General features: G+C 39.3%; 1 protein-coding gene across 2 annotated transcripts; it reads right to left on the bottom strand.

Moving 5' to 3' along the window:
- Window positions 1-643: 643 nt before the first annotated feature.
- LOC148517525 (ciliary microtubule inner protein 2B-like) lies at window positions 644-19,166 on the bottom strand. Of its 2 annotated transcripts, XM_088478499.1 has the most exons (6): window positions 19,064-19,142; window positions 12,695-12,909; window positions 9,700-9,896; window positions 7,940-8,089; window positions 3,704-3,893; window positions 644-2,586 (listed from the first exon to the last, which is right to left on the bottom strand). In XM_088478499.1, the coding sequence occupies exons 1-6, from the start codon at window positions 19,129-19,131 to the stop codon at window positions 2,489-2,491; spliced, it is 918 nt and encodes a 305-aa protein (XP_088334625.1). In that variant the 5' UTR covers window positions 19,132-19,142; the 3' UTR covers window positions 644-2,488. The 2 variants fall into 2 exon arrangements, with proteins under 2 accessions (XP_088334625.1, XP_088334626.1); XM_088478500.1 differs by lacking the exon at window positions 7,940-8,089 and having other exon boundaries at window positions 19,064-19,166.
- Between the last annotated feature and the right edge of the window lie 515 nt (window positions 19,167-19,681).

Genomic DNA, 19,681 nt, shown 5'->3' with positions numbered 1-19,681 from the left:
TAAGCACTGGAAGGTGAGTGATTCGCACGAAATGCAGCTGCGATTGCATTAGCCTACATTTCTGAACCATGCCAACTGACTTAAGGTTTTAGTACACACCCAGCAGAGAATCTCACATAATGCCTGCACATTCTTTAAATGGTATCACATATGACCTCCTGTAAATATGGAGCAAGTTAGAATTGTAAATAGCTACATGTAATGTTAACGATAGCAATCAATTACTTATTAAGTTTTATAATTCTTCTACAAGACAGAAATATTGTATTGAATATCCTTTATTTGCCATTGCCTGAGGATTATTTTTCAAAATAAATTTGTATCCAACTGTTTTCTTTAACATGAATAAGTGTGATTTGTTGCATAAGGCAGAGGTGAAATTACAGTCAGTCATAAATGGTGTCTGCCCTGGGGCCGATAGGGAATGGGATGTGCTCCTCTGTACGTTCCCTTTCTATTACACTGTAATATGAAGTCTGAGCACAAAGCCACTAATATGTTAACTGCCTTTGATAAAATAACTAATTAGTGATTGATAACCAATTAATCCTTTTATATGTGGAGGAGCTACTCAAAATTTGTGTGAATCAGGCAGCTCTGTTAACTATTATTTATTAACAACTATTGATATAGCAAACACACATATACACAGCATTGTACAGAGAATATTTGGTTATTCACATCAGTCCCTGCTCCAATGGAGCTTACAGTCTACTTTCTTTATTCTATAGGGACATACACAAACACACAGTTAACCTATTGGTATGTTTTGAATTTTTGGAGGAAACCTATGCAAACATGAGGAAACATTCAAAGTCCATACAGATATACAGTAGCCCAATATGGAATTTAACACATGACCTAATTTGCTGCGAAGAGCAATGCTAACTACTGTGCCACCATGCTACTACTATGCTCATAATCTTTAAGCACCACACCTGCTGTTAGTATAGATGTCAAGGGTCACTAGTATTTGACACTCTTTATTTATTGGGTAGATCTAGTAGCTTGGTAGTGCCTCCATCTGAGTTTTTGTCTCCTTTCTAGCAGAAGAAGTCCACCATGGGTTGACTCGGGATAATCTCTATGGCCTGTTGTGTAGGTGTGGTGGACAGCATTCTCTCCCCTCCCAATAAATCATTACAAGTACAGAAAAGACAAATTAACCACCCAATAGTGGAGTTGTATTTTTTATCAGGATAGAATAAGAAATAGACAAAATAAGATTTAAATAACTATCAATTTAAATAAGTAATGATTCAATAAATCAGATTCATAGAAATGCCTTTAGAATCAATATAACTAGATTAAATTAAGAAAATAAATACATTATGCTCTACCAAACTGAATCAGACAATGTGGATCTTGTTAAACAAGCATCAAAATGAGAAAAACCTTCCTTTAAGAAATGTTGTTGAATTTATGACGCATTAGTAATGTCCCTGAATTATTGTTTGAATGTTTCTTTGAGTAATTGTCCCTTAAACACCTGTGATATGTAACATTATTAATTTAGTAGGTATTTACTTCACCCTAACAAAAATTTGTTGGTGCACATGCAGGACCTCAGTTGGATCCGGGTCTTGAACTTACACATAAGATAGAATGTCCCTTGATCATACTACATCCATTTTTATATATATAACTATTTGTTGATGAGCCTAAATATCTAAACTAGTTATCTCTCCTAGGATATTGTAGGTACTGACTATCTTGTTCCAGTCTCTTTTAACCCCTTACCTGGCATGGTAACATAGGATGTGACCGCAGCCAGCTGAACTTTTGCTGACATGGCTGTATGCCAAGCATGGATAACTTTTCACTGATGATTTGTTTTCAATTTCCTAAAAAGCCATGGAAACCTACTGAGCTGAATTACATACAAATGGGGAACTCAGAAGGGTAGAAGATTATGGTTCCCACTGTGCCTTTGTGATCACCCTTTTAAAGTGTCCAATTGCATAAATCCCACTGCCAACTAAATCTCTCAGCATTGACAGTCATTGTTACATAGCCGCCCACTCCCCCCAACATACTGTATTGAGTTGCTGCTTTGCACAGACTTTTCATTCGCAGACCTACACATGTGCCTCTTGTCACATTGCTTTCAAAATCAGAATTAAAGTTCAGGGTGTGATATCGGTTCAATAAGGACATAGGGAATGGGAGGGCACCATTAGATGAGCATGAAAAACCTGTATAGGAATAGCTCATAAAGAAAGTTCAGCGTATCCAAAAAATATGGTCCAGACCAGCATAAATATTGAAATATCAGATTATAATCGATGGTCACAAACAAGAGAGAACGTTGAGAAGAAAGAATATTTCAATAAAACTAGAGAGGACAAAACAATGACAAAAATGTGCAACAAAGGTAAATTACACTTATTAATTATTTGCTACAGTATAATAAAACAGATTTTTGTTTGTCTAGTTGTAGGTTAAACAGGTCACTAGTGTATATCTGGCTGCCTCCATTGCCGCAACTTTAAAAAAGAGAAGTCCATTGAAAAGATTGTTCTTGCAGCTTTTTTATGGCATTCGCACTGCTCCTCCCCCATGTGTTCCCTATAGCAAACATTTGTCCTGTTATAATAAAAGAGAAATACATTCATTAAACTGAAGCATTTAACCAAATAAAATACAGTTTTGTTTACTTTCTCTTCCCTTGGATATGACACAAAATTGCTCTGTTGCTACAATTGTACTCAATGCATATAGTAGAACTAAAATATGTTGTCTCTATGGGCAATTAAAGTAAACACCTGTACCTATTTAAGGCTTTGGTAAAAACTTAGGAGGAAGCCAGAAAAGTAAACAATGTATTTCATAAAATTCAAGATTATGTACAAATATACACATTGGCAACACAAAGCTGGAAAGACAAAAACATATATACTATACATAAGCATTAAACATGCTTTATTCAGAAATGAATAAATTATAAATATTTGTCTTTCAAAGAGCACACAGCTCATATACAATTTTATGGTAGTTTGTATAAAGCAGTGTTTCCCAATTCCAGACCTCAGGAACCCCTAACAGTGCATGTTTTCCAGATCGCCTATTTTATGTACAGTGTGTGTAGTCATTACTGACTGCCATGTTTTAAAAGATAAACAATTATTTAACTTGTGATACTGAAGAGATCTATAATACGAGTGCACTGTTAGAGGTTCCCGAGGACAGGAGTTGGGAAATATGTGTAAGGCAGTGGTGTCAAATTTGCGGCCCACCAGCTGCAATGAACCAGCATGTACTGCCACAGTTTTCTTAGGGCATGCTAAAAATGTGTCATGGTATGCTGGGATATGTAGTCCCACAGCAGCTGGATGGCCACGAGTTTGACACCCCTGGTGTAAGGAATTAGAAGACGCCTTTTCAGTTGGCACTTCAAGAAGCCTTAATCAGAATTATACAAATCTCCTCCTTGCATGTTCTGCCTGCCACGGTATTTACAGCTGTGCTTATCAGTATGTGTTGATAATATGTGATAATAAAACATGGGCATAATGGAAAAATATTATAGTTTGTCAAAGTTATTTTTTTTATACAGAGCACATATCTTTAAGGTTGTAGAATGTGCAGTATACAGCAGTTTATTTCTTATATTACATATTGTAACTGCTCTTAACAAATACTGAAATGATCACAAATCGCTATTCTACTGGATGTCATTTAAAGAAGCATAAAAACGCTATACCAGGTATATATCCGGAGTAATTAGGAAGGAGACCACAATCCGTTCTGTAAATTAATTTGCCTTGTCTTTCTTGGATGTAATCATTTGCATTATATGACCTTGTAGACAGCTCTTTTTCAGTAATGTCATTTGTGAACTTTTTTTTCATCCTTTCATTTCTGTAAGAAGGGAAACTTGACGTTCCAGTAATCTGTACAAAACAAATATATATTTATGTTTTATTGGCACTGTGCTAACATATATAATAACATATTTACATACATAAAGCAGAATTTGTGATTAATACATCATTTCAATGTTATTCCTACATGTATTTATCTTGTTTCCTTAAATTGTAAACAATGCAATGTAATGATATTTTTGATTTAGTAAATAGGAATACTCTCTCTTTGCAATAAATGAATAGATGGAGTTATTTCATTCATTCTTTTGAAACTCAGGGCCTGATTCAGGAAGGAACGCAGTTGCTTATACTCACGCAATCGCGGCCGATTGTTGCATACTGCGCATGCATTGCAATGCGCGTGCGCAAACTAGCCACTGTGTTTGGGTCTGTGATTGGGGCTCTGTGCTTGGGACTCCGATTGCCACTGTGATTGCAGTGGCTACGCAGACCCATAGCAGAGTGATTGACAGGAAGTGCCATTTGTGGGTGGTGGCAGGTGGGGGGGGTCGAACGAATGCAGGCATGTCAGTGCGTGTGAACGCTGTTACAGGTGCGTGAATGAATTATCCACTGCAAACCCATATGCAGCCTGAACACTCACTGCGTGCAGGAAGTTTAGCAATTCCTGAGTTAGGTCAGGTCAAACACTATATTGCGTATGGGTCCTATGGTACCAATGTTTTAGCAATCTTGCTAAGTATTTTGGATGTGAGTAAAGGGAAGGGGATGGCTTCATGTAGTGCTGGGCGTCTGAGTATTGTGCTGCGGAGGCATTGCGATCACATTCATTTGCATGTTTCCACAGTGGCCGGGTCCATACGTCTTAGCACTTGCGTTCCTTGCTGAATCAGGCCCTCAGTTGCATAAAGATATACAGTATTAGGGGTAAATTTACTAAACAGAGAAACTTAACCTTAGTATCCTCACATTCAGCATCAGGTCATTGTGTTGAAATTCCTAGCAGTTTTATTATGTTGGCTCTTTTTACCTTACTTATTTACGTACAATTTAGAAGGAATCAGTATGATTTACTGCCGGCCTTCGATCGGTAAGCCAGGTGTCGGGCTCCTGGGTTAGGTCTAATGACAGGCGTTGGGTTTTCGACACCTGTCATTAGTACCTTGCCGGAATTAGACAGTCGGGAAGTCGGCGGTCGGGATTTTGTCCGTTAGCTTCCTGACTGCTTCCCATTTAGAAATCCCTAAAACATTTCCATTACCATATAATTGTATTTGCTTTCTGTATACAAAACTGCCACACAGTTTGCAAGACAGATCAGGTCAGTCAATAATCAGCTAAAAGGGAGATTGTAAAGGTTGTATAATTCTATTTAAAGTATTGTCTTTAACTCTTATATCTTTAAATATTTTAATTTTAAGTTCAAAAATGTATATATTACAGTGAATGTATTTGAAAAATGCCGCAGTTACATGCTGAGCTGCATATATCCTAAGATACTGTATGTGCAACTCAGCATACTATGTTATATACATCTACTGCTTGAAGAAACATGTAAAGCATATGATACTCTTTAAGCATGTCATGATGTGGTAGAGAAGCTAGTCATCTGTATGAAATGTTAATGTACTTAAAAACAAATAATTCAAATAAAAACACATGTTTTGCAATTGAATTGTTAGGGTTAAAGCCAGGGTTTCATATATAGTTTAGAAAGGTCAACTGAGTCCCAGCCTCACCCATAACCCTCCACCCCATCCATTTAATTTGTTAAAAAGAAAAGTTACCGCCCAATGGCCCCGGGATGCAGTCATAATACCGACAGTCGGGGTGCCGGCACTTAGAATGCCAGAGCCGGAATCCTGACACCTGTCAGAATCCCAGCACCGGCATCCGGACCACCGGCATCCCAACGGTAAGTACTGGGGTTAGGGGGAGGGTTAGGGGTTAGGATGTGCCACAGCCTGCATATTGAGAGCAATTATGAACAAGTCAGCTGCATCTAAGTCACATAAATCTGAATGGGCATTACCGGGTGTGCAATGGGGCTGCAACAGAGCACTCACACATAGAAGAAACGTCCTATGTGTTGTGGGCATGTAGACAGACAAGCATGCTATTCAGATAAGAGTATATTATGAAAAGATACGTTACATTTCAGTCTGATCTCCTACACTAAGGATGGGGCTATGCAAATGCAGATAGTAACGATGACTGCTGCTCTCACAGATGGGGGCTGTGGGTGCAGTATGGTGACATAGAAGAGTCCATCGCAGAACATACATGAATGTTTGCATGGATTTTCTATTGTGACAACATTAAGTGAGAGTATGCCCTGTTTATCTAGGTAAGCAATTAATTCATTATTTAATTTTTATTTTTTATGTCACCATAGCACCATACAGGGAAAATTACAATAAAATTAAAATAATATATTCAAACAGAGGGGAATAGTCAAATTTCTGTATAACTGAGTGACAGATAATACCTGTAGCATTCAATGGTCCCGTTCCCTGAGAATTGCAGACAGAAAGGATTAGAGCTAGTGATTTTGTGTGTAAGTGCACTGTAGAAAATTGAAGGGTGGATGGCACTACCCGTGAGACCTTGCAGTCTATGGGAGTGGTGGTAAAACTGAGAGGTATACTAGGAAAAGACAAGGAGGAAGGACAGATGGCCAGAGTCAAGATTTTAAGCATTTTTTGTGGACTTTAACCAACAGGTGCATATTTAGGTCACGATTGAATCCCTGCAGGCTGGTAGAGAGTCTAATATGGCTTTTAAGTGAGTTTCAGAGGAGGGGAGCAGCACAGGAAGTCTTGGACATGGCAGTGGGAGCAGGTGAGCTGACAGTCAGAGGAAGAGTGGAGAGGGCAAGTGGAAGTATGGACTGAGATGGGGTCGGAGATGTAGGATATTTTGAATGCTTTCAAAGTGTGTGTGAGGAGCCTTAATGGAATTCTATAGGTGAAGGGGAGCCATTAAAGGAATTAAAACAGAAAAGAGGTTGATTGAGTGCCGAGATAGGAAGAAGAGATAAGCAGCAGCATTGAGGGTATAGTTATTAGGGGAGAGATGTGAGAGATGATGGCCAGAGAGTAATAGTTTGCAATAGTCATGGCAGATAATGAGTACATAAATAGGATATTTGGTTGCCTCCAGGGTGAGGCAGGGTCTTATACTGGAGATATTGTGGATGTTAACATGACAGGATCGAGAGATTACATTAATATGGAGGATGAAGGAGAGAGAGGTATCTCAGATGATATCCAGGCAGCAGACTGAAGGTAGTGTACATACTGTAGGATAGTAAAAGCAACAGAAAGAGAGAAATGGTTAGCAGAAGGGACCCTGGAGGTGGGGAAGACAATATACTCACTCTTAGACAAGATGACTTTAAAAAAATGGCAAACATGGAGATACAACAGAGGGTGGAAAGTGTGAAGTCGGGTGAGGAGAAGTAGACTTATGTATCATCAGCATAAAGGTGGTAATGAAGACCAAAAGGAACTCATCAGATTACCAGGGAAAGGGTTGTAGATAGAGGGACACCATCACTGGCTCAACACCAACAGGAAGAGGAACAGAGTGGGAGGTAAATTTGGAGGTAGAGACAGAAAAGGAGTGGTTACAAAGGTGTAATGGAGCCCCAGAGCTTGAATGGTTTAAAGGAGGAGAGTGTGGTCAACTATATCAAAGGCAGCTGACATATCAAGGAAAATGGAAAAATGATGATTACATTTAGTGATTACAAGGTCATTGGTAACCTTGGTAGGGGTAGTGACCATGGAGTGAAGGTAGTGAAACTCAATTTGAAAAAGGTTAAGTAGGTAGTGGAAGAAAAGGAAAGTGGACAGGCATTGGAAGACAAGTTGTTCCAAGAGATAAGAGGCAAAGATGGTCAGAGAAACGGAGCTGTACAGTAGTTAGAAAAGGAGTCAAAAGCCAGAGAGAGGTTTTTTTTATATTACGTGAGATGAGGGACAGTACCAGTGGATGGTAAGCAGTAAATAAATGTACTTTAAGAAATGGAGAAAAAAATAATTATATATATACTGTGTATATATATATATATATATATATATATATATAATATATAATTGCCAAACCACCTGTGAGAGGAGAATAAGGTGTGTCAGTTTGACTAGTAGGTTTTTCACTACTTGGGGAACAGGCTGCCAGACCTGTCGAGAGGCACTTGCTGAATTTAAGTGCTGTGCAAATACTTCTGTTTTATAAGCGTGATGTTGGATCCTTCCATTCTGAAAGAGGAAATCATTTGTTTAGTTAGTGCCGGAGAGGGCAGGATTTAATGTTTTGTTTATTGTTTTGTGCAGCTAATAAAGCTAGCTACGAGTACTCATACTGTACTGCAATCGGTATGCAATGCCGGCTGTTGGCATGCCTCCTGTCACAATACCAACAGCGACATCCTGATGGTTGGCATCCCGACAGGGGTCGGGTAACTACACTTACCCTTCCCCCTTCTCCCCATAACCCTCCCTTCTTTTAGCTTAACCCTCCCCACCCCGCACCCTAACCCTCCCGATTAGTGCCTAAACCTAAGTCTCCCCCCTTCATGCCTACCCCCCCCTTAGTGGTCCCGAACCCTCCCCCTATTGGTGCCTAACCCTAACCTCCACCCCCCAAAATTTTACGCTAACCCCACTATGCCATCTAAACATAACCCTCCCCCCTGGAGCTAACACTAAGGGCTCTCCGGACTTACCTCATTCAGGCTGGCGTCCTTCGGTGTTCCGGCATTGGGATTAAGATAGGCGTCAGTATTTTGATGCCTATCTTAAGTCCCGTGTCAGTCTTATAGTATCGGGATTCAGACCGGCGGCATCGCAACTGCCGGTCTCATAACTACATCCCACTGTACTATAGTAGTGACTGCTGCATGATTGCCCGGGTTGAAGACTGGACCCTGAAGTACACCTGCAACCTTTATTTGTTTCCATTGTCCTCGCCTATAACCCCATTCCATTGATCCTGAAAAGCACCCCACTGTTTGCCAACATGCATGCAAATAGTGGCATAACTACCGTGGATACAAGGTGTGCGGCAGCTATGGTACCTATGAGGGGGCCCTCTTAAGATCTTGTTATGTGGCCCACAAAGTTGTTATTATGCTCTTGCATGCAAACACAGAGGCTCTGGATTTAATATGAACTTGCCACTATGGCCCTAACTTGTAATGGTTAGAATTACTGCCTCACATCACTGAGGTTGTGGGTTCGAGTCCCACCACAGCCCCAACTGTGTGGAGTTTGTATATTCTCCCTGGGCTTGCATAGGTTTCCTCTGGGTACTCCAAAAATATACTGGTAGGTTAATTGGCTCCCAACAAAAGTTATCCGTAGTGTGTATGTGTGTGAGCATGTGGTAAGGAATGTAGATGGTAAGCTCCACTGGGAGGGACTAATGTGAATTGGCAATTATTCTACAGCGCTTTATTCTGTAAAGCGTTACAGAATATCTGTGCGCTATATAAATGGGATGTAGTTATCAGACTGGCGGATGGCATGGGACATAAGATAGGCGTCAAAATACCGACGCCTATCTTAATCCAGAAGCCAGAATATATACTGTATATATAAACACATTCCAGGCGGCACTCACGTGTAATCCAAATATAGACTCTGGTGCCCTCCGTTAGGAATCCAATGCTGAATCCCACAATATAATCACCACTGTCGACGGCACTCGGAAAACAATAAGTCAGTAAGAAGCCAGTATTTGTTCCAACTACTGGCTTTTCACTGACTTATTATTTTCCGAGTGCAGCCGACAGTGGCGATATAGACAATATATATATATATATATATATATGATCAAAAACGTGATGCAGTCAAAATCAGTAACAAACCTGCTCATTTCTCCCATGACATGATGACTGTCTTACAGTACAGTCTCTTAATGAATCAAATGTGGCCTTTTCAGGCGAAGCCCATCTTGCAGGGTTGCTGAGTTCATATTTTATTTCCTCTATTGCTTTTATTGCAGATGAAGTCTCGGGATATCCTTTGTAAAGGTGATTATTTCCATTTAATGGATGAAAATATCCTTAATTGGAGAGAGGCAAAATGTCATTCTGTACCAACATTAAGTTTGCATTATTGAGAAACTATTAAAGCTGTTCTAAAAATTGTCTTTTTTTTATATTTTTAAAGAATTATATTCTTTATGTACCATATGGCAACCTAAATTTAAATAGGAAACTACTAAACTTTCACTGTACTCTGTGCTATGAAGACTACACATAAATGGGTGCGTAATGTGCACATTGTATTATACAGTACATATTAGGGACATTTTAGAAAACCGAAGGAAAACGTGTTGTAAATCAATCACATATGTAGTGTTTTCAAAATTATCTCCTTGACTTGTGACCAAGTTCTCCGCTGAAATGTGTGTCATTCTTTCATCTGCCCAGAGATCCCGCTGTGCATAAATGGGACTACACCTGCACCATTTCAGGAACTGATCTCGTCATTACTCATGATTCTATGGGTACTCCTATCTTTCTTTTCAAAAAACACTCTCATTAGGCACCAGACGCTCAGTGAACCTCTGGCCTCAACAGGGTAACACTTTGGAGACATTGTGTAAAATTGACTGAGCAGTGGGTTTGGTGTCATTTAGAACCAGCCAGAAACCGGTGTTAATTGACGTCAGTTTCAATGTGAAATTGCTATCATTCATTAACAGTCGATTTTGATGTCTATGCATCCCACACTTGCAGTCAATCACCGATTTCCCATTAATTTCTATGACACCAGCAGTAACCTGTCACTCTGCAACAGGACCCTGTAAAGAGACACTGGTCAACTTTTTTTTCAAAGATCTCTGGATACTATATGGACTGAAGTTGACCTGCTTCACTGCTTTGTTAGTATTAAAGTGGAGAACGAGGGCTGTTTGGGAAGTTTTTTATTTTATAAAAATGTCTGTGTCGTGTCTTTATTTTAATAAGTTTTTTGTACAGGCAGATTGTCCCTCGGGATGGGGGACACCATTTTTTGGGGATGTTGACTTTCCAAGGGATTCCAGCCCTGGGCTGACCAGTTTGGGGCTGGTTAACATTATGGCTGGCGGACCCCAAGCTATGTGTCTCCCTGCTATAACGTTAACCTCCACACCCCCGCTGGTTTATCCTGGTGCTAGTTATTGGAAATAGGGGTAACCCTACAACATTTTTCCCCCTATTTTCCAATACCAGACCAGGCTCAGAGGTCCAGGGCTGGTTATGGATTTGAAGGGGGGAGACCTACACATTTTATTTTTTATTTCTATCTTTTTAAACAGAAAGAAGCATGCACAGATCAAAGTGATCTGTGCAGAGCTTCACCCAAAATCGCCTGCCACAGGCTGGTCTATTCTTTGGGTGGGTTTGCTTGCGATTTTACTTAGGTTTCAAAAAGCCCACATGATAAATCAGGGGATTCTATTTGGTCGTGCTTTGATATTCAACTCTGTTCTATTGTAAAGTGTGCTTTTGCTGCGGTTTTGCAATGGTTTTGGCCTTAGCAAATCGGTGGATAGCAAAACTGCCGCCAAACCTTTGGGATTTAGAACCAGCCACTTAGTACATTCTGCTCATTGACTCAATAGCAGATGCTTTTTCTACCACTATTTTCAGCTTGCTAACAGATGGTGTTCGCTTATCCACTGTTCACTGCATAATTCTTTGCACATAGTGGAAAGCAGCAGCAGACCAGTACTGTAACCAAGCTATCAATACCTTAGCCATACTAATCGCCTTTGCTATATTTATTCCTGGGCATTTGTAAGGAGACAATCTATACATGGATAACTGTTTTTTCCCAACCCTCTCTCTCTGGCATTAGGGCTTCATTTTGGGATGGCCATCGACCATCGATGTTTAACAATCATTTGTTGACCACTGATGGTTGATTGTTTTGCCATCAATGGTGGAGATCTGATGGTTTTCTGCCATTGATTGCACAGAGCAACACAATGTTTTTTTTTCTCATGTGCTGGGACAAGGAGCATAGCTCCGCCCCTCTCCCCCTGACATGACCCAATAAGCCCCTTCCCAGTCCCTGATTGCTGCCTGGCAAATTTTAGAGCAAGAATGACCATTGGTGGATGAAACTATCGATGGTTGCCAGCTGATGGTTTAATATCATCAAGGTCTACCGCCGATGGTGACCTTTGATGGTTAACCTACCGATAAACATCCCTAGCTTTATTTTACTTTTAACCTTGCCGATGTCCTGCAGCAACACTCGCCCCTCTCCTCCAGTGGCTGCTTGGGGCTTATATATTTAGACCCACCCCTCTTTATTAATAATCTAGGGTGACTCCGCTCTTATGTTATTCCTCCTTGCTTAGTATTGGTGTGAGGGGGTCTCCTGGCTTTGGGCCACACACCCACTCCCCAGACTTCTTTCCTCCAGGTACATGGGCTTTTTGCTAATATCACACTGGTCATTACATTTAGGTAAAGACATTCAAGTACTTGCAACTAGTACACGGCTAGCATTTTTACACCGAGCCTGAAAAATAAAACATTAAAGCCTATAATAAGGAAATGACAGACATTTTAACATACATAAATACGAATCCCATTAGGTCAACAGCACCATATCTAATTATTTGCCTAGATGTCCTTAGGGTAATATTGCAATTATCCAGGTATATCATTCTAATGTCAGGCTAAATGGAATAATGTCAACATTATCCACATTTGTGAAATTATTCATAAGCAGACATCTTTGTGAATTGATGTACTCTAATGGTTAGGGCATTGTCCCTATACTTCTTGATGTAATACTTAAGTAAACAATTTTATCAAGTATACAATTAAATTGTTCAGTATAAAATATACTTATCCATACCATTTTTACTGTTCCAGCTTTCTGTATCTCCTCTACATGTATTCGTTCTTCCACCCAACTGTACATTAATCAAAGGGCTGTGATTACCACCCCAACCGCTGACACGTAATTGTGAAAGTCTTTGGAGACCAGGTTCATAATCAGATGATTTCAAAGTCGCATTGCCATATATTTCACCCTTATCGCTTTGAAGTTTCCGGGTATAACCTGTGTATCTAAAGTAACACACTGTTTAGTTAAGTATGCAATAAAGTAAATTTTTAACATAGTGTACAAAACCTGCAGGTTTGTTTCACAGTTACTGTACAAACATACCATGATGTCACTTAACTACAACTACATAGAGCCTGTAGTTAATTAATTCACATAAAAAGGTCTGTGACAAGTCACACACAGGGAAATATAATAACCTGTGATTTTTGTGTCAAGTTCTAAGTCACTGCAAATCATGGCAAATTGACAGTGATTTTGGCCTCCCAAATACTGTCAAACCTCTAAAAAAACTGAAGTTTTTGGAAGTTTGCTGCAATCAACATGTGCATTAAACGGGTCCTTCAGTGGATATAGGAAACACTGCAGTCCCCATAAAATAATATGGGTCTGTGATGTACCAGTATGCAGGGGCGCCGAGAGAGGGGGGGAGCGGGTACTAATTACCCAGGCCTGCTGGAGGGGCCCGGGTCCGGCGCCACTCCCTCTTACATCACAACAGCTCTGCCCACGCTGCTGTGTGCTGGGCTGCACTGGGAGACTGCTCGCACCAGCCGCAGCAGTCTCCTACGGCTGTGGAGGAAGCACTGATCGCGCCCCACTAACTATGCGCCGGGCTCAGGGGCTCGCAGCTCCCCCCTCCCCAGCATGCAGCGACACAAAAATGTTTTAGTTTTTATTTCCCCTAAGGGGGCATGGCCACACCTCCTGCAATTATGCAGTCTTATTTCTTTTTGTATTCAGTTTGTGGAAATTATTGCACCATTCCCCTTGTATTGACAGCTGCATCATTAAACCCTGAGAAGTGCCCCCTCTAACAGTGTCGCTTTTATATATACTTCTGCACAATTCTCCAGAGAGGCATCCGAAAAGATACTTCTCTGACAGCAGCCCCACCCCACTCCCCGCACATGTGCAATAGGACTCCCGGGTTATAAATCCAGAAGACCTCACAACACAAAGGACAACTCTTATCGGCAGAGCTGTTATTGCATTTACAATCAGAATTATTAGGAGGAAAGAATCTGTAATAAAATATAACCTTTAATAAATTGTAATTAAAATGTTTTAGAAAAAATTAAGCAAAATATGAACGAAAAATTAATGCATAGTAGTAGTAGAAGGTGTCCGTAGATTAGGAAAAGGTGTATTAAAAATTGTTATTGAATTTCACTGTTGCCTATTGTAATCCGCCTGCTTATAATCCATTAAACTAAATTTGTATCACAATGATTACTAATTAGCAAAGTCTGCTATAATATTTTCACTAAATAAATGATGCAGTTTATAATTAGCAATTTTAATTTGTAGATTCCAATGGTTAATTTAGGAATAACTGTGAATTATATATAACCACTTAGAGATTGTCTTGTGACAAATGTAGCATTATTACATACTGAATGTAACATTGTAATCCACTTGTTTTTGCTATACTGTAACTATTCATTCCTGATAGGTTTAAGTAAGCCCAAAAATATTACTAGCGCTTGATTGAATCGTTGGCTTAATCTGCAGTATTTAGTAGTTGCACATTAGGTGCTGTATTTATTCTGCATCAACTGATGCTTGTTAGTAAATATGAGCTAGAGATGTTATGTGGTATTTATGTTAAAAATGTGTCTGTTGTTATTGCTACACACGGACAATTCCCTGTGTATCTGCCGCAGTCAGCCACAATGAGCCAAAATATGCTATAGTCAGCTTGTTGTTGTTAGGGTATTTGTACAGGATTATGGACAAACAGATACATTGTATTCAGAGACCATTCTCTCTGTGTCCCCTGCAATCAGCTTCACACAGACAGTTCCCTGTGTATCATCCACACGTGCCCCTTCAGTGCTGGAGCCCGGTGCCAGGAGCCTCCATTGTCTCCCATAGTTCTGCCCCTGGCTATAGCAATGAAACTGTAACAAATATTTAAAACAAATCAACTACTATGAGTCACAGTGCACGTTATGTAAATGGTAACGGTATATGGTCTATAATACGGTATTTGAGTACTGATAAGTTGTGGCCAGCTGTGAGAAAGTGGAACGCCACAGGCTAGTCACTCGACCCGCTGGATAATTGTGAGCGTATGGCAGAGCGGTGTAGCGCCATACGCTTTTTGAATTGCAGCTCTGCTTTACCTACATAACTAAGTCTGCAAGGACATGTTATGAAGTAAACGACAAATTTAGAGGTACATGTTAAATAATGATAAAATATTTGTTACCTGACAATGCGTGATTAAAGGATGTGCAAAGGGTTAGATAACGGCATGTTATGAAACTAGGGCATCTAAAACATCCTTGTTTCTTGCTGGCAGGTTTGCGTTCTGTAACATCAGCCTTAACAAGTATGTCTCTAAGATTACCGTTCCAGGAGTAACTAGGCATAATGGTTGTTTTTTTAGTAAATTAACGGTCTATATAGCCTTGTATGATTGGACATAATTTTTTAACTTTAGATTGAATTATGTGGCTAGCGTAGTGGTATTTATTAACCCATATCATTTTATTAAAGGAGTCGCTCTCCGTTGTTAAGGAGATTTTCATGTTTTACCTTTAGGACTCTCAGTTAAGTATTTATCAAAAAGTTATTTTCATATCTTCTATCGGTAAATTTGTCTGCCATGGTGTCTAACATATCATAAGGTTGCTCATGGTTATTGCAGATATGCATAACTTGCAGCATTTGGGAGAATGGAAATCCCATCTTTAACGGTTTAGGGTGACAATTCTTAATATGTAATATTCTATCAGTACTCTTTGTATGAATTGATGTATCGAGTTTAGAGCCATTTTTTGTCACCACAACATCTAAGGAATTCACTTGAGATTGGTTAAGCACATATGTGAATTTAACTGGACTATTGCTGCTATTATGGTTTTCCAATGCATTATTAAGGTGTTCCTCAGTACTTGTACAAATTAAAAAGAAATAGTCTATGAATCCTGTATAATAAAAAATGTTGTTAGAAATGATAGGGTCAGCAAAAAAGACATCATCCTCCACCATAAACATGTAACAATTTGCATAAGCCAGGGCCATATTAGACCCCATGGCACATCCGGATACATGTAAATAAAATTTACCATTAAAGAAAAAGAAATTGTGGGTTAAAATCAATTCCAAAAGTGATAAAATTAATTTGGGAATTGGTCCTACATAATTGATATTGTCACATATGAGTCTCCTGACTGCCTCCAGGCCCTCAGCATGGGGACTCACCGTGTAGAAGCTAGAGATGTCTAAACGTCTATAGCACAAATAAATTCTGATTCTAGAATATCCTGTAACTTGTGTAAATTAACAATAAAACTCGTGGTGTCTAATAGATAATTCTGATGTTTTTATACACATGGTTGTAACAATGTGTCGATACAAACTGCCCCATTATAAAACAATGACCCACGGTCTGAGATTAATGGCCATTTAGGCAGATTACTAAATACCTTAGGTGTCGTATAAAGCAATGGTAATTTGGGGTACTGAGGGACAAGGGCTATATATATATATATATATATATATATATATATTTCTTCATTTGTTGTGGTATGGCATTAGTGCCTTTATAAAATTATTGTAGCTTCAGATAACAAGATAACCTTTATCTTTCGATTTCAGATTGCAGTTGATTAACGTGTTGCTGGCACGAATGACAGCCCCATGCTCAATACTTGTTGTTCGGCTTTAGTCAGTGTATGTTATGATAAATTAAATATTATTTCCTTTTTGAGGCAGGTGGTTTGTGTCCTCTTGCCCTGCCTCTGCCACTGACCGCCTCTTCTATTATATCGCCTGGTACTGTGCCTTTGGCTCGGGTGCGCGCCCCTAAAGGGATCTGTTGTTGGTAGGGTTTTGATCGTGGTCGCTATTAGATGTATATTCCTCTCCAGTGAATTATCAAATCGTTTAAAGCCACTAGTTCGCTGGTATGTCCGTCTGTATGGCTTACGTTGGGTACCAGTTATCCATTGATAGACTCGATTGGTCACAAAGTCCATTTTGACTTTAGTATGTTTTTCTTTTTTATACTTCATCAGAGCTTTCTTATAAGTATCCATCTGGATGGTTAATTTTTCTTGCAAATCAACTATGACATTCAAGGGTTAAATGAATCCCTGGGTCTAAATTGTTTCTTATAGAGTAACTTTTGACTAGCTAATTACGATAATATTTTGATACATTGACATTCCTCAATGTGTGTGTCATTAGCCTTATTATTTAAGTGTTGTTTGTGTGTATATGTAATACTATGGATGTAATGGTTCATAGTATCTTCATGGATCCGCTAAGTTTCAGTATATGATACATAACATGCACTGTGACTCATAGTAGTTGATTTGTTTTAAATATTTGCTACTGTTTCATTGCTATAGCTATGTACTATTTTGTATTTTTTCTATGATATCAATGTAATCCTGTGTACATTTAAACTATAGATACTGTAAGTGACATTACAATGGTGGTGGGTTCACCTGATGATGTCACTCAATTGCACCATCAGCTGCGGGAAACATGAAGCTGGGTTTTTTGCATGAGGTGTTTGGGGATATAAGGTGAGTAATGTTCATTATTTGTTTATATCCCTGAGGAAAATGCAGTAAAGCATTGAAATTTCGGAATGTCTGGCCGCCGTCTCCCGAACCTCCCCCACTTACCTGGCGGACCGGAAGGGTCAGGTGACGCGACTTGCGCTGAATCATGCCTTCATAGCACCGCCCCTGCTTTACAATGCTGGAAGTCTCGGCAGTGTATAGCGGGGGCGCACCGCCCACTATCACCATGCCCCCTGCAGCACCAACCTGGCAGGCCCCTCTCGGAGGGGGCAGTCAGAAAGTCGGCAAGCCTGGTGTAATATTGTTTTGCAAGTAATGTATAGTAAAGTGCAGTAGTGTTTGATCCTCCAACCACCATTTGCCAGAACCAATAATTCAGTCCTCTGGGCCAAGAGAAGATTGCAGTTCAAAACATGCGAACCGCAAAAAAATGCAGACATGATTCAACCACCGCATTGAAATTCATGTGCTACTGTTAGGTAGCAATAATTATTTTGGGGTGAGCGTTTGGGAGTGAGGCCCCCGGAGTTGTTCTGGCTGGACCTTTTTCAGGGCATCACCACTTAATTCACATAGAATATTTTTATCACTTTTCTAATTGTTTGTTTATTATTTATGTTGTTTTAATTCTTTCACATTTCATTAACACTTATTGATTTATCTTTACACATCTATTCTTTACACTTCACTATCACCTTTTTTCCCCTTTTCGTGTGATGCCCTGGGGATGGTCCTTGGCTTGAGTTTTTTTGGGGTGCCTTGCTTCTCGGACGTGAACCCCTTAATGTTAAAGAAGCCAGTATAGAGGAGCCTTGACGATTGGCCTGGCGCTTATTCATATATTTGCAAATGTATGTAACTAACACCTCTGAATCTCTATTATCATGTAGGATTTTTTTGTTGATTTTGCTACAGTGTGCTGGAGGGCAATTCCCTTTTTTCTGTGCTCAGTGTAAACCCCGCCCTTTACAAGCACCTGTGTTATGTCATTATGCTGATATGAGCAACCACCATATTTTTTGTAATATTATTTTGCAAGTAATATATAGTAAAGTGCAGTAGTGTTTGATCCTCCAACCGCCATTTGCCAGAACCATTAATTCACTCCTCTGGGCCAAGAGAAAATTGCAGTTCAAAACATGCAATCCCCCAAAAAATGCAGACATGATTCAACCACCACGTTGAAATTCATGTGGCCTGTAGACATTTCAGCAATGACCACATGATAACTGTTAAGACTGTGAGTGTGGACATTGTGAGTGTTGACCTAATGAGTGCATCCCCCGTAGACAGTATGCAATTAATAATGTATAATAAAGAAAAAAGCCTGCTTATGTTCAAACCAAGAACAAAATGTTACTTTGTTACATAGTTCTATATACTAATAGTTGAAACATAAAACAAATATCACATAAGAGGAAAGAATCAGCATTTGTGTTATCTTACATGAGGCTCTCAGACACTAATTATAAACCACTGTTACAGTAGGACTGTGTGCTGTTAACTTACACGTCACCATGGCTTATCCCTTCTCTCTCTAGAGTGTAAAATAATAATGACACATAAGAAAAATTAAAAGAAAAAATAGAGGGGAAAAATAAACAGCTTCACTTACCCTGGTACATAGCTTGGATCATAGCTACAGAACATAGACTCAGGTAGCTGTGGTAAAGTAATAGGCATTTTACAGTCACTGTTGATGTAACACAGAAGCCGCAATGCACAGTGTGGACACAGCTCTTGTATTCTGCCTGGTAACAGTAACTGGAGACACAGAGGAATTTGTCATCACAACCACTTATATTCATATCATGTTTAAATACAAGATCGGAAAGTGACCTTTTGAGCACCATCATTTTATATTTCAATTAACATGTTTCAATAATTTACTATGTTTTGAATTTTATATTATTCTGTCTGTTCTAATTACACAGCTCCACTTGAAGTAAATAATATTAAATTCATTTTACTAAGAATAATTGGCAATTACAATAACATCATATTTGTATTTGTTGTGCAGTGCTATCATTTTATTCTGTTTGTTTGCACAAGAATTATATGAAACGTATACTCTTTGCTGTGTATTTGCAGTTGCTATAGTAATAGGTCCTAATATTTAAATGCAAACAAAAATGCAAAAGTGTTGCCCTCTAGTGTCTAACTGTTCTAAGTGCTTCTATGCAGTGCATATGGCTTTGTTGCTACAGTATATGAAAGGGTATTTTGTAATAGT

The sequence above is a fragment of the Taudactylus pleione genome, unplaced genomic scaffold, assembly GCF_031769625.1.
Source record: "Taudactylus pleione unplaced genomic scaffold, aTauple2 ptg000214l, whole genome shotgun sequence".
Classification (NCBI taxonomy): Eukaryota; Metazoa; Chordata; class Amphibia; order Anura; family Myobatrachidae; genus Taudactylus; species Taudactylus pleione.
This window is presented reverse-complemented; position numbering and strand designations above follow the sequence as displayed.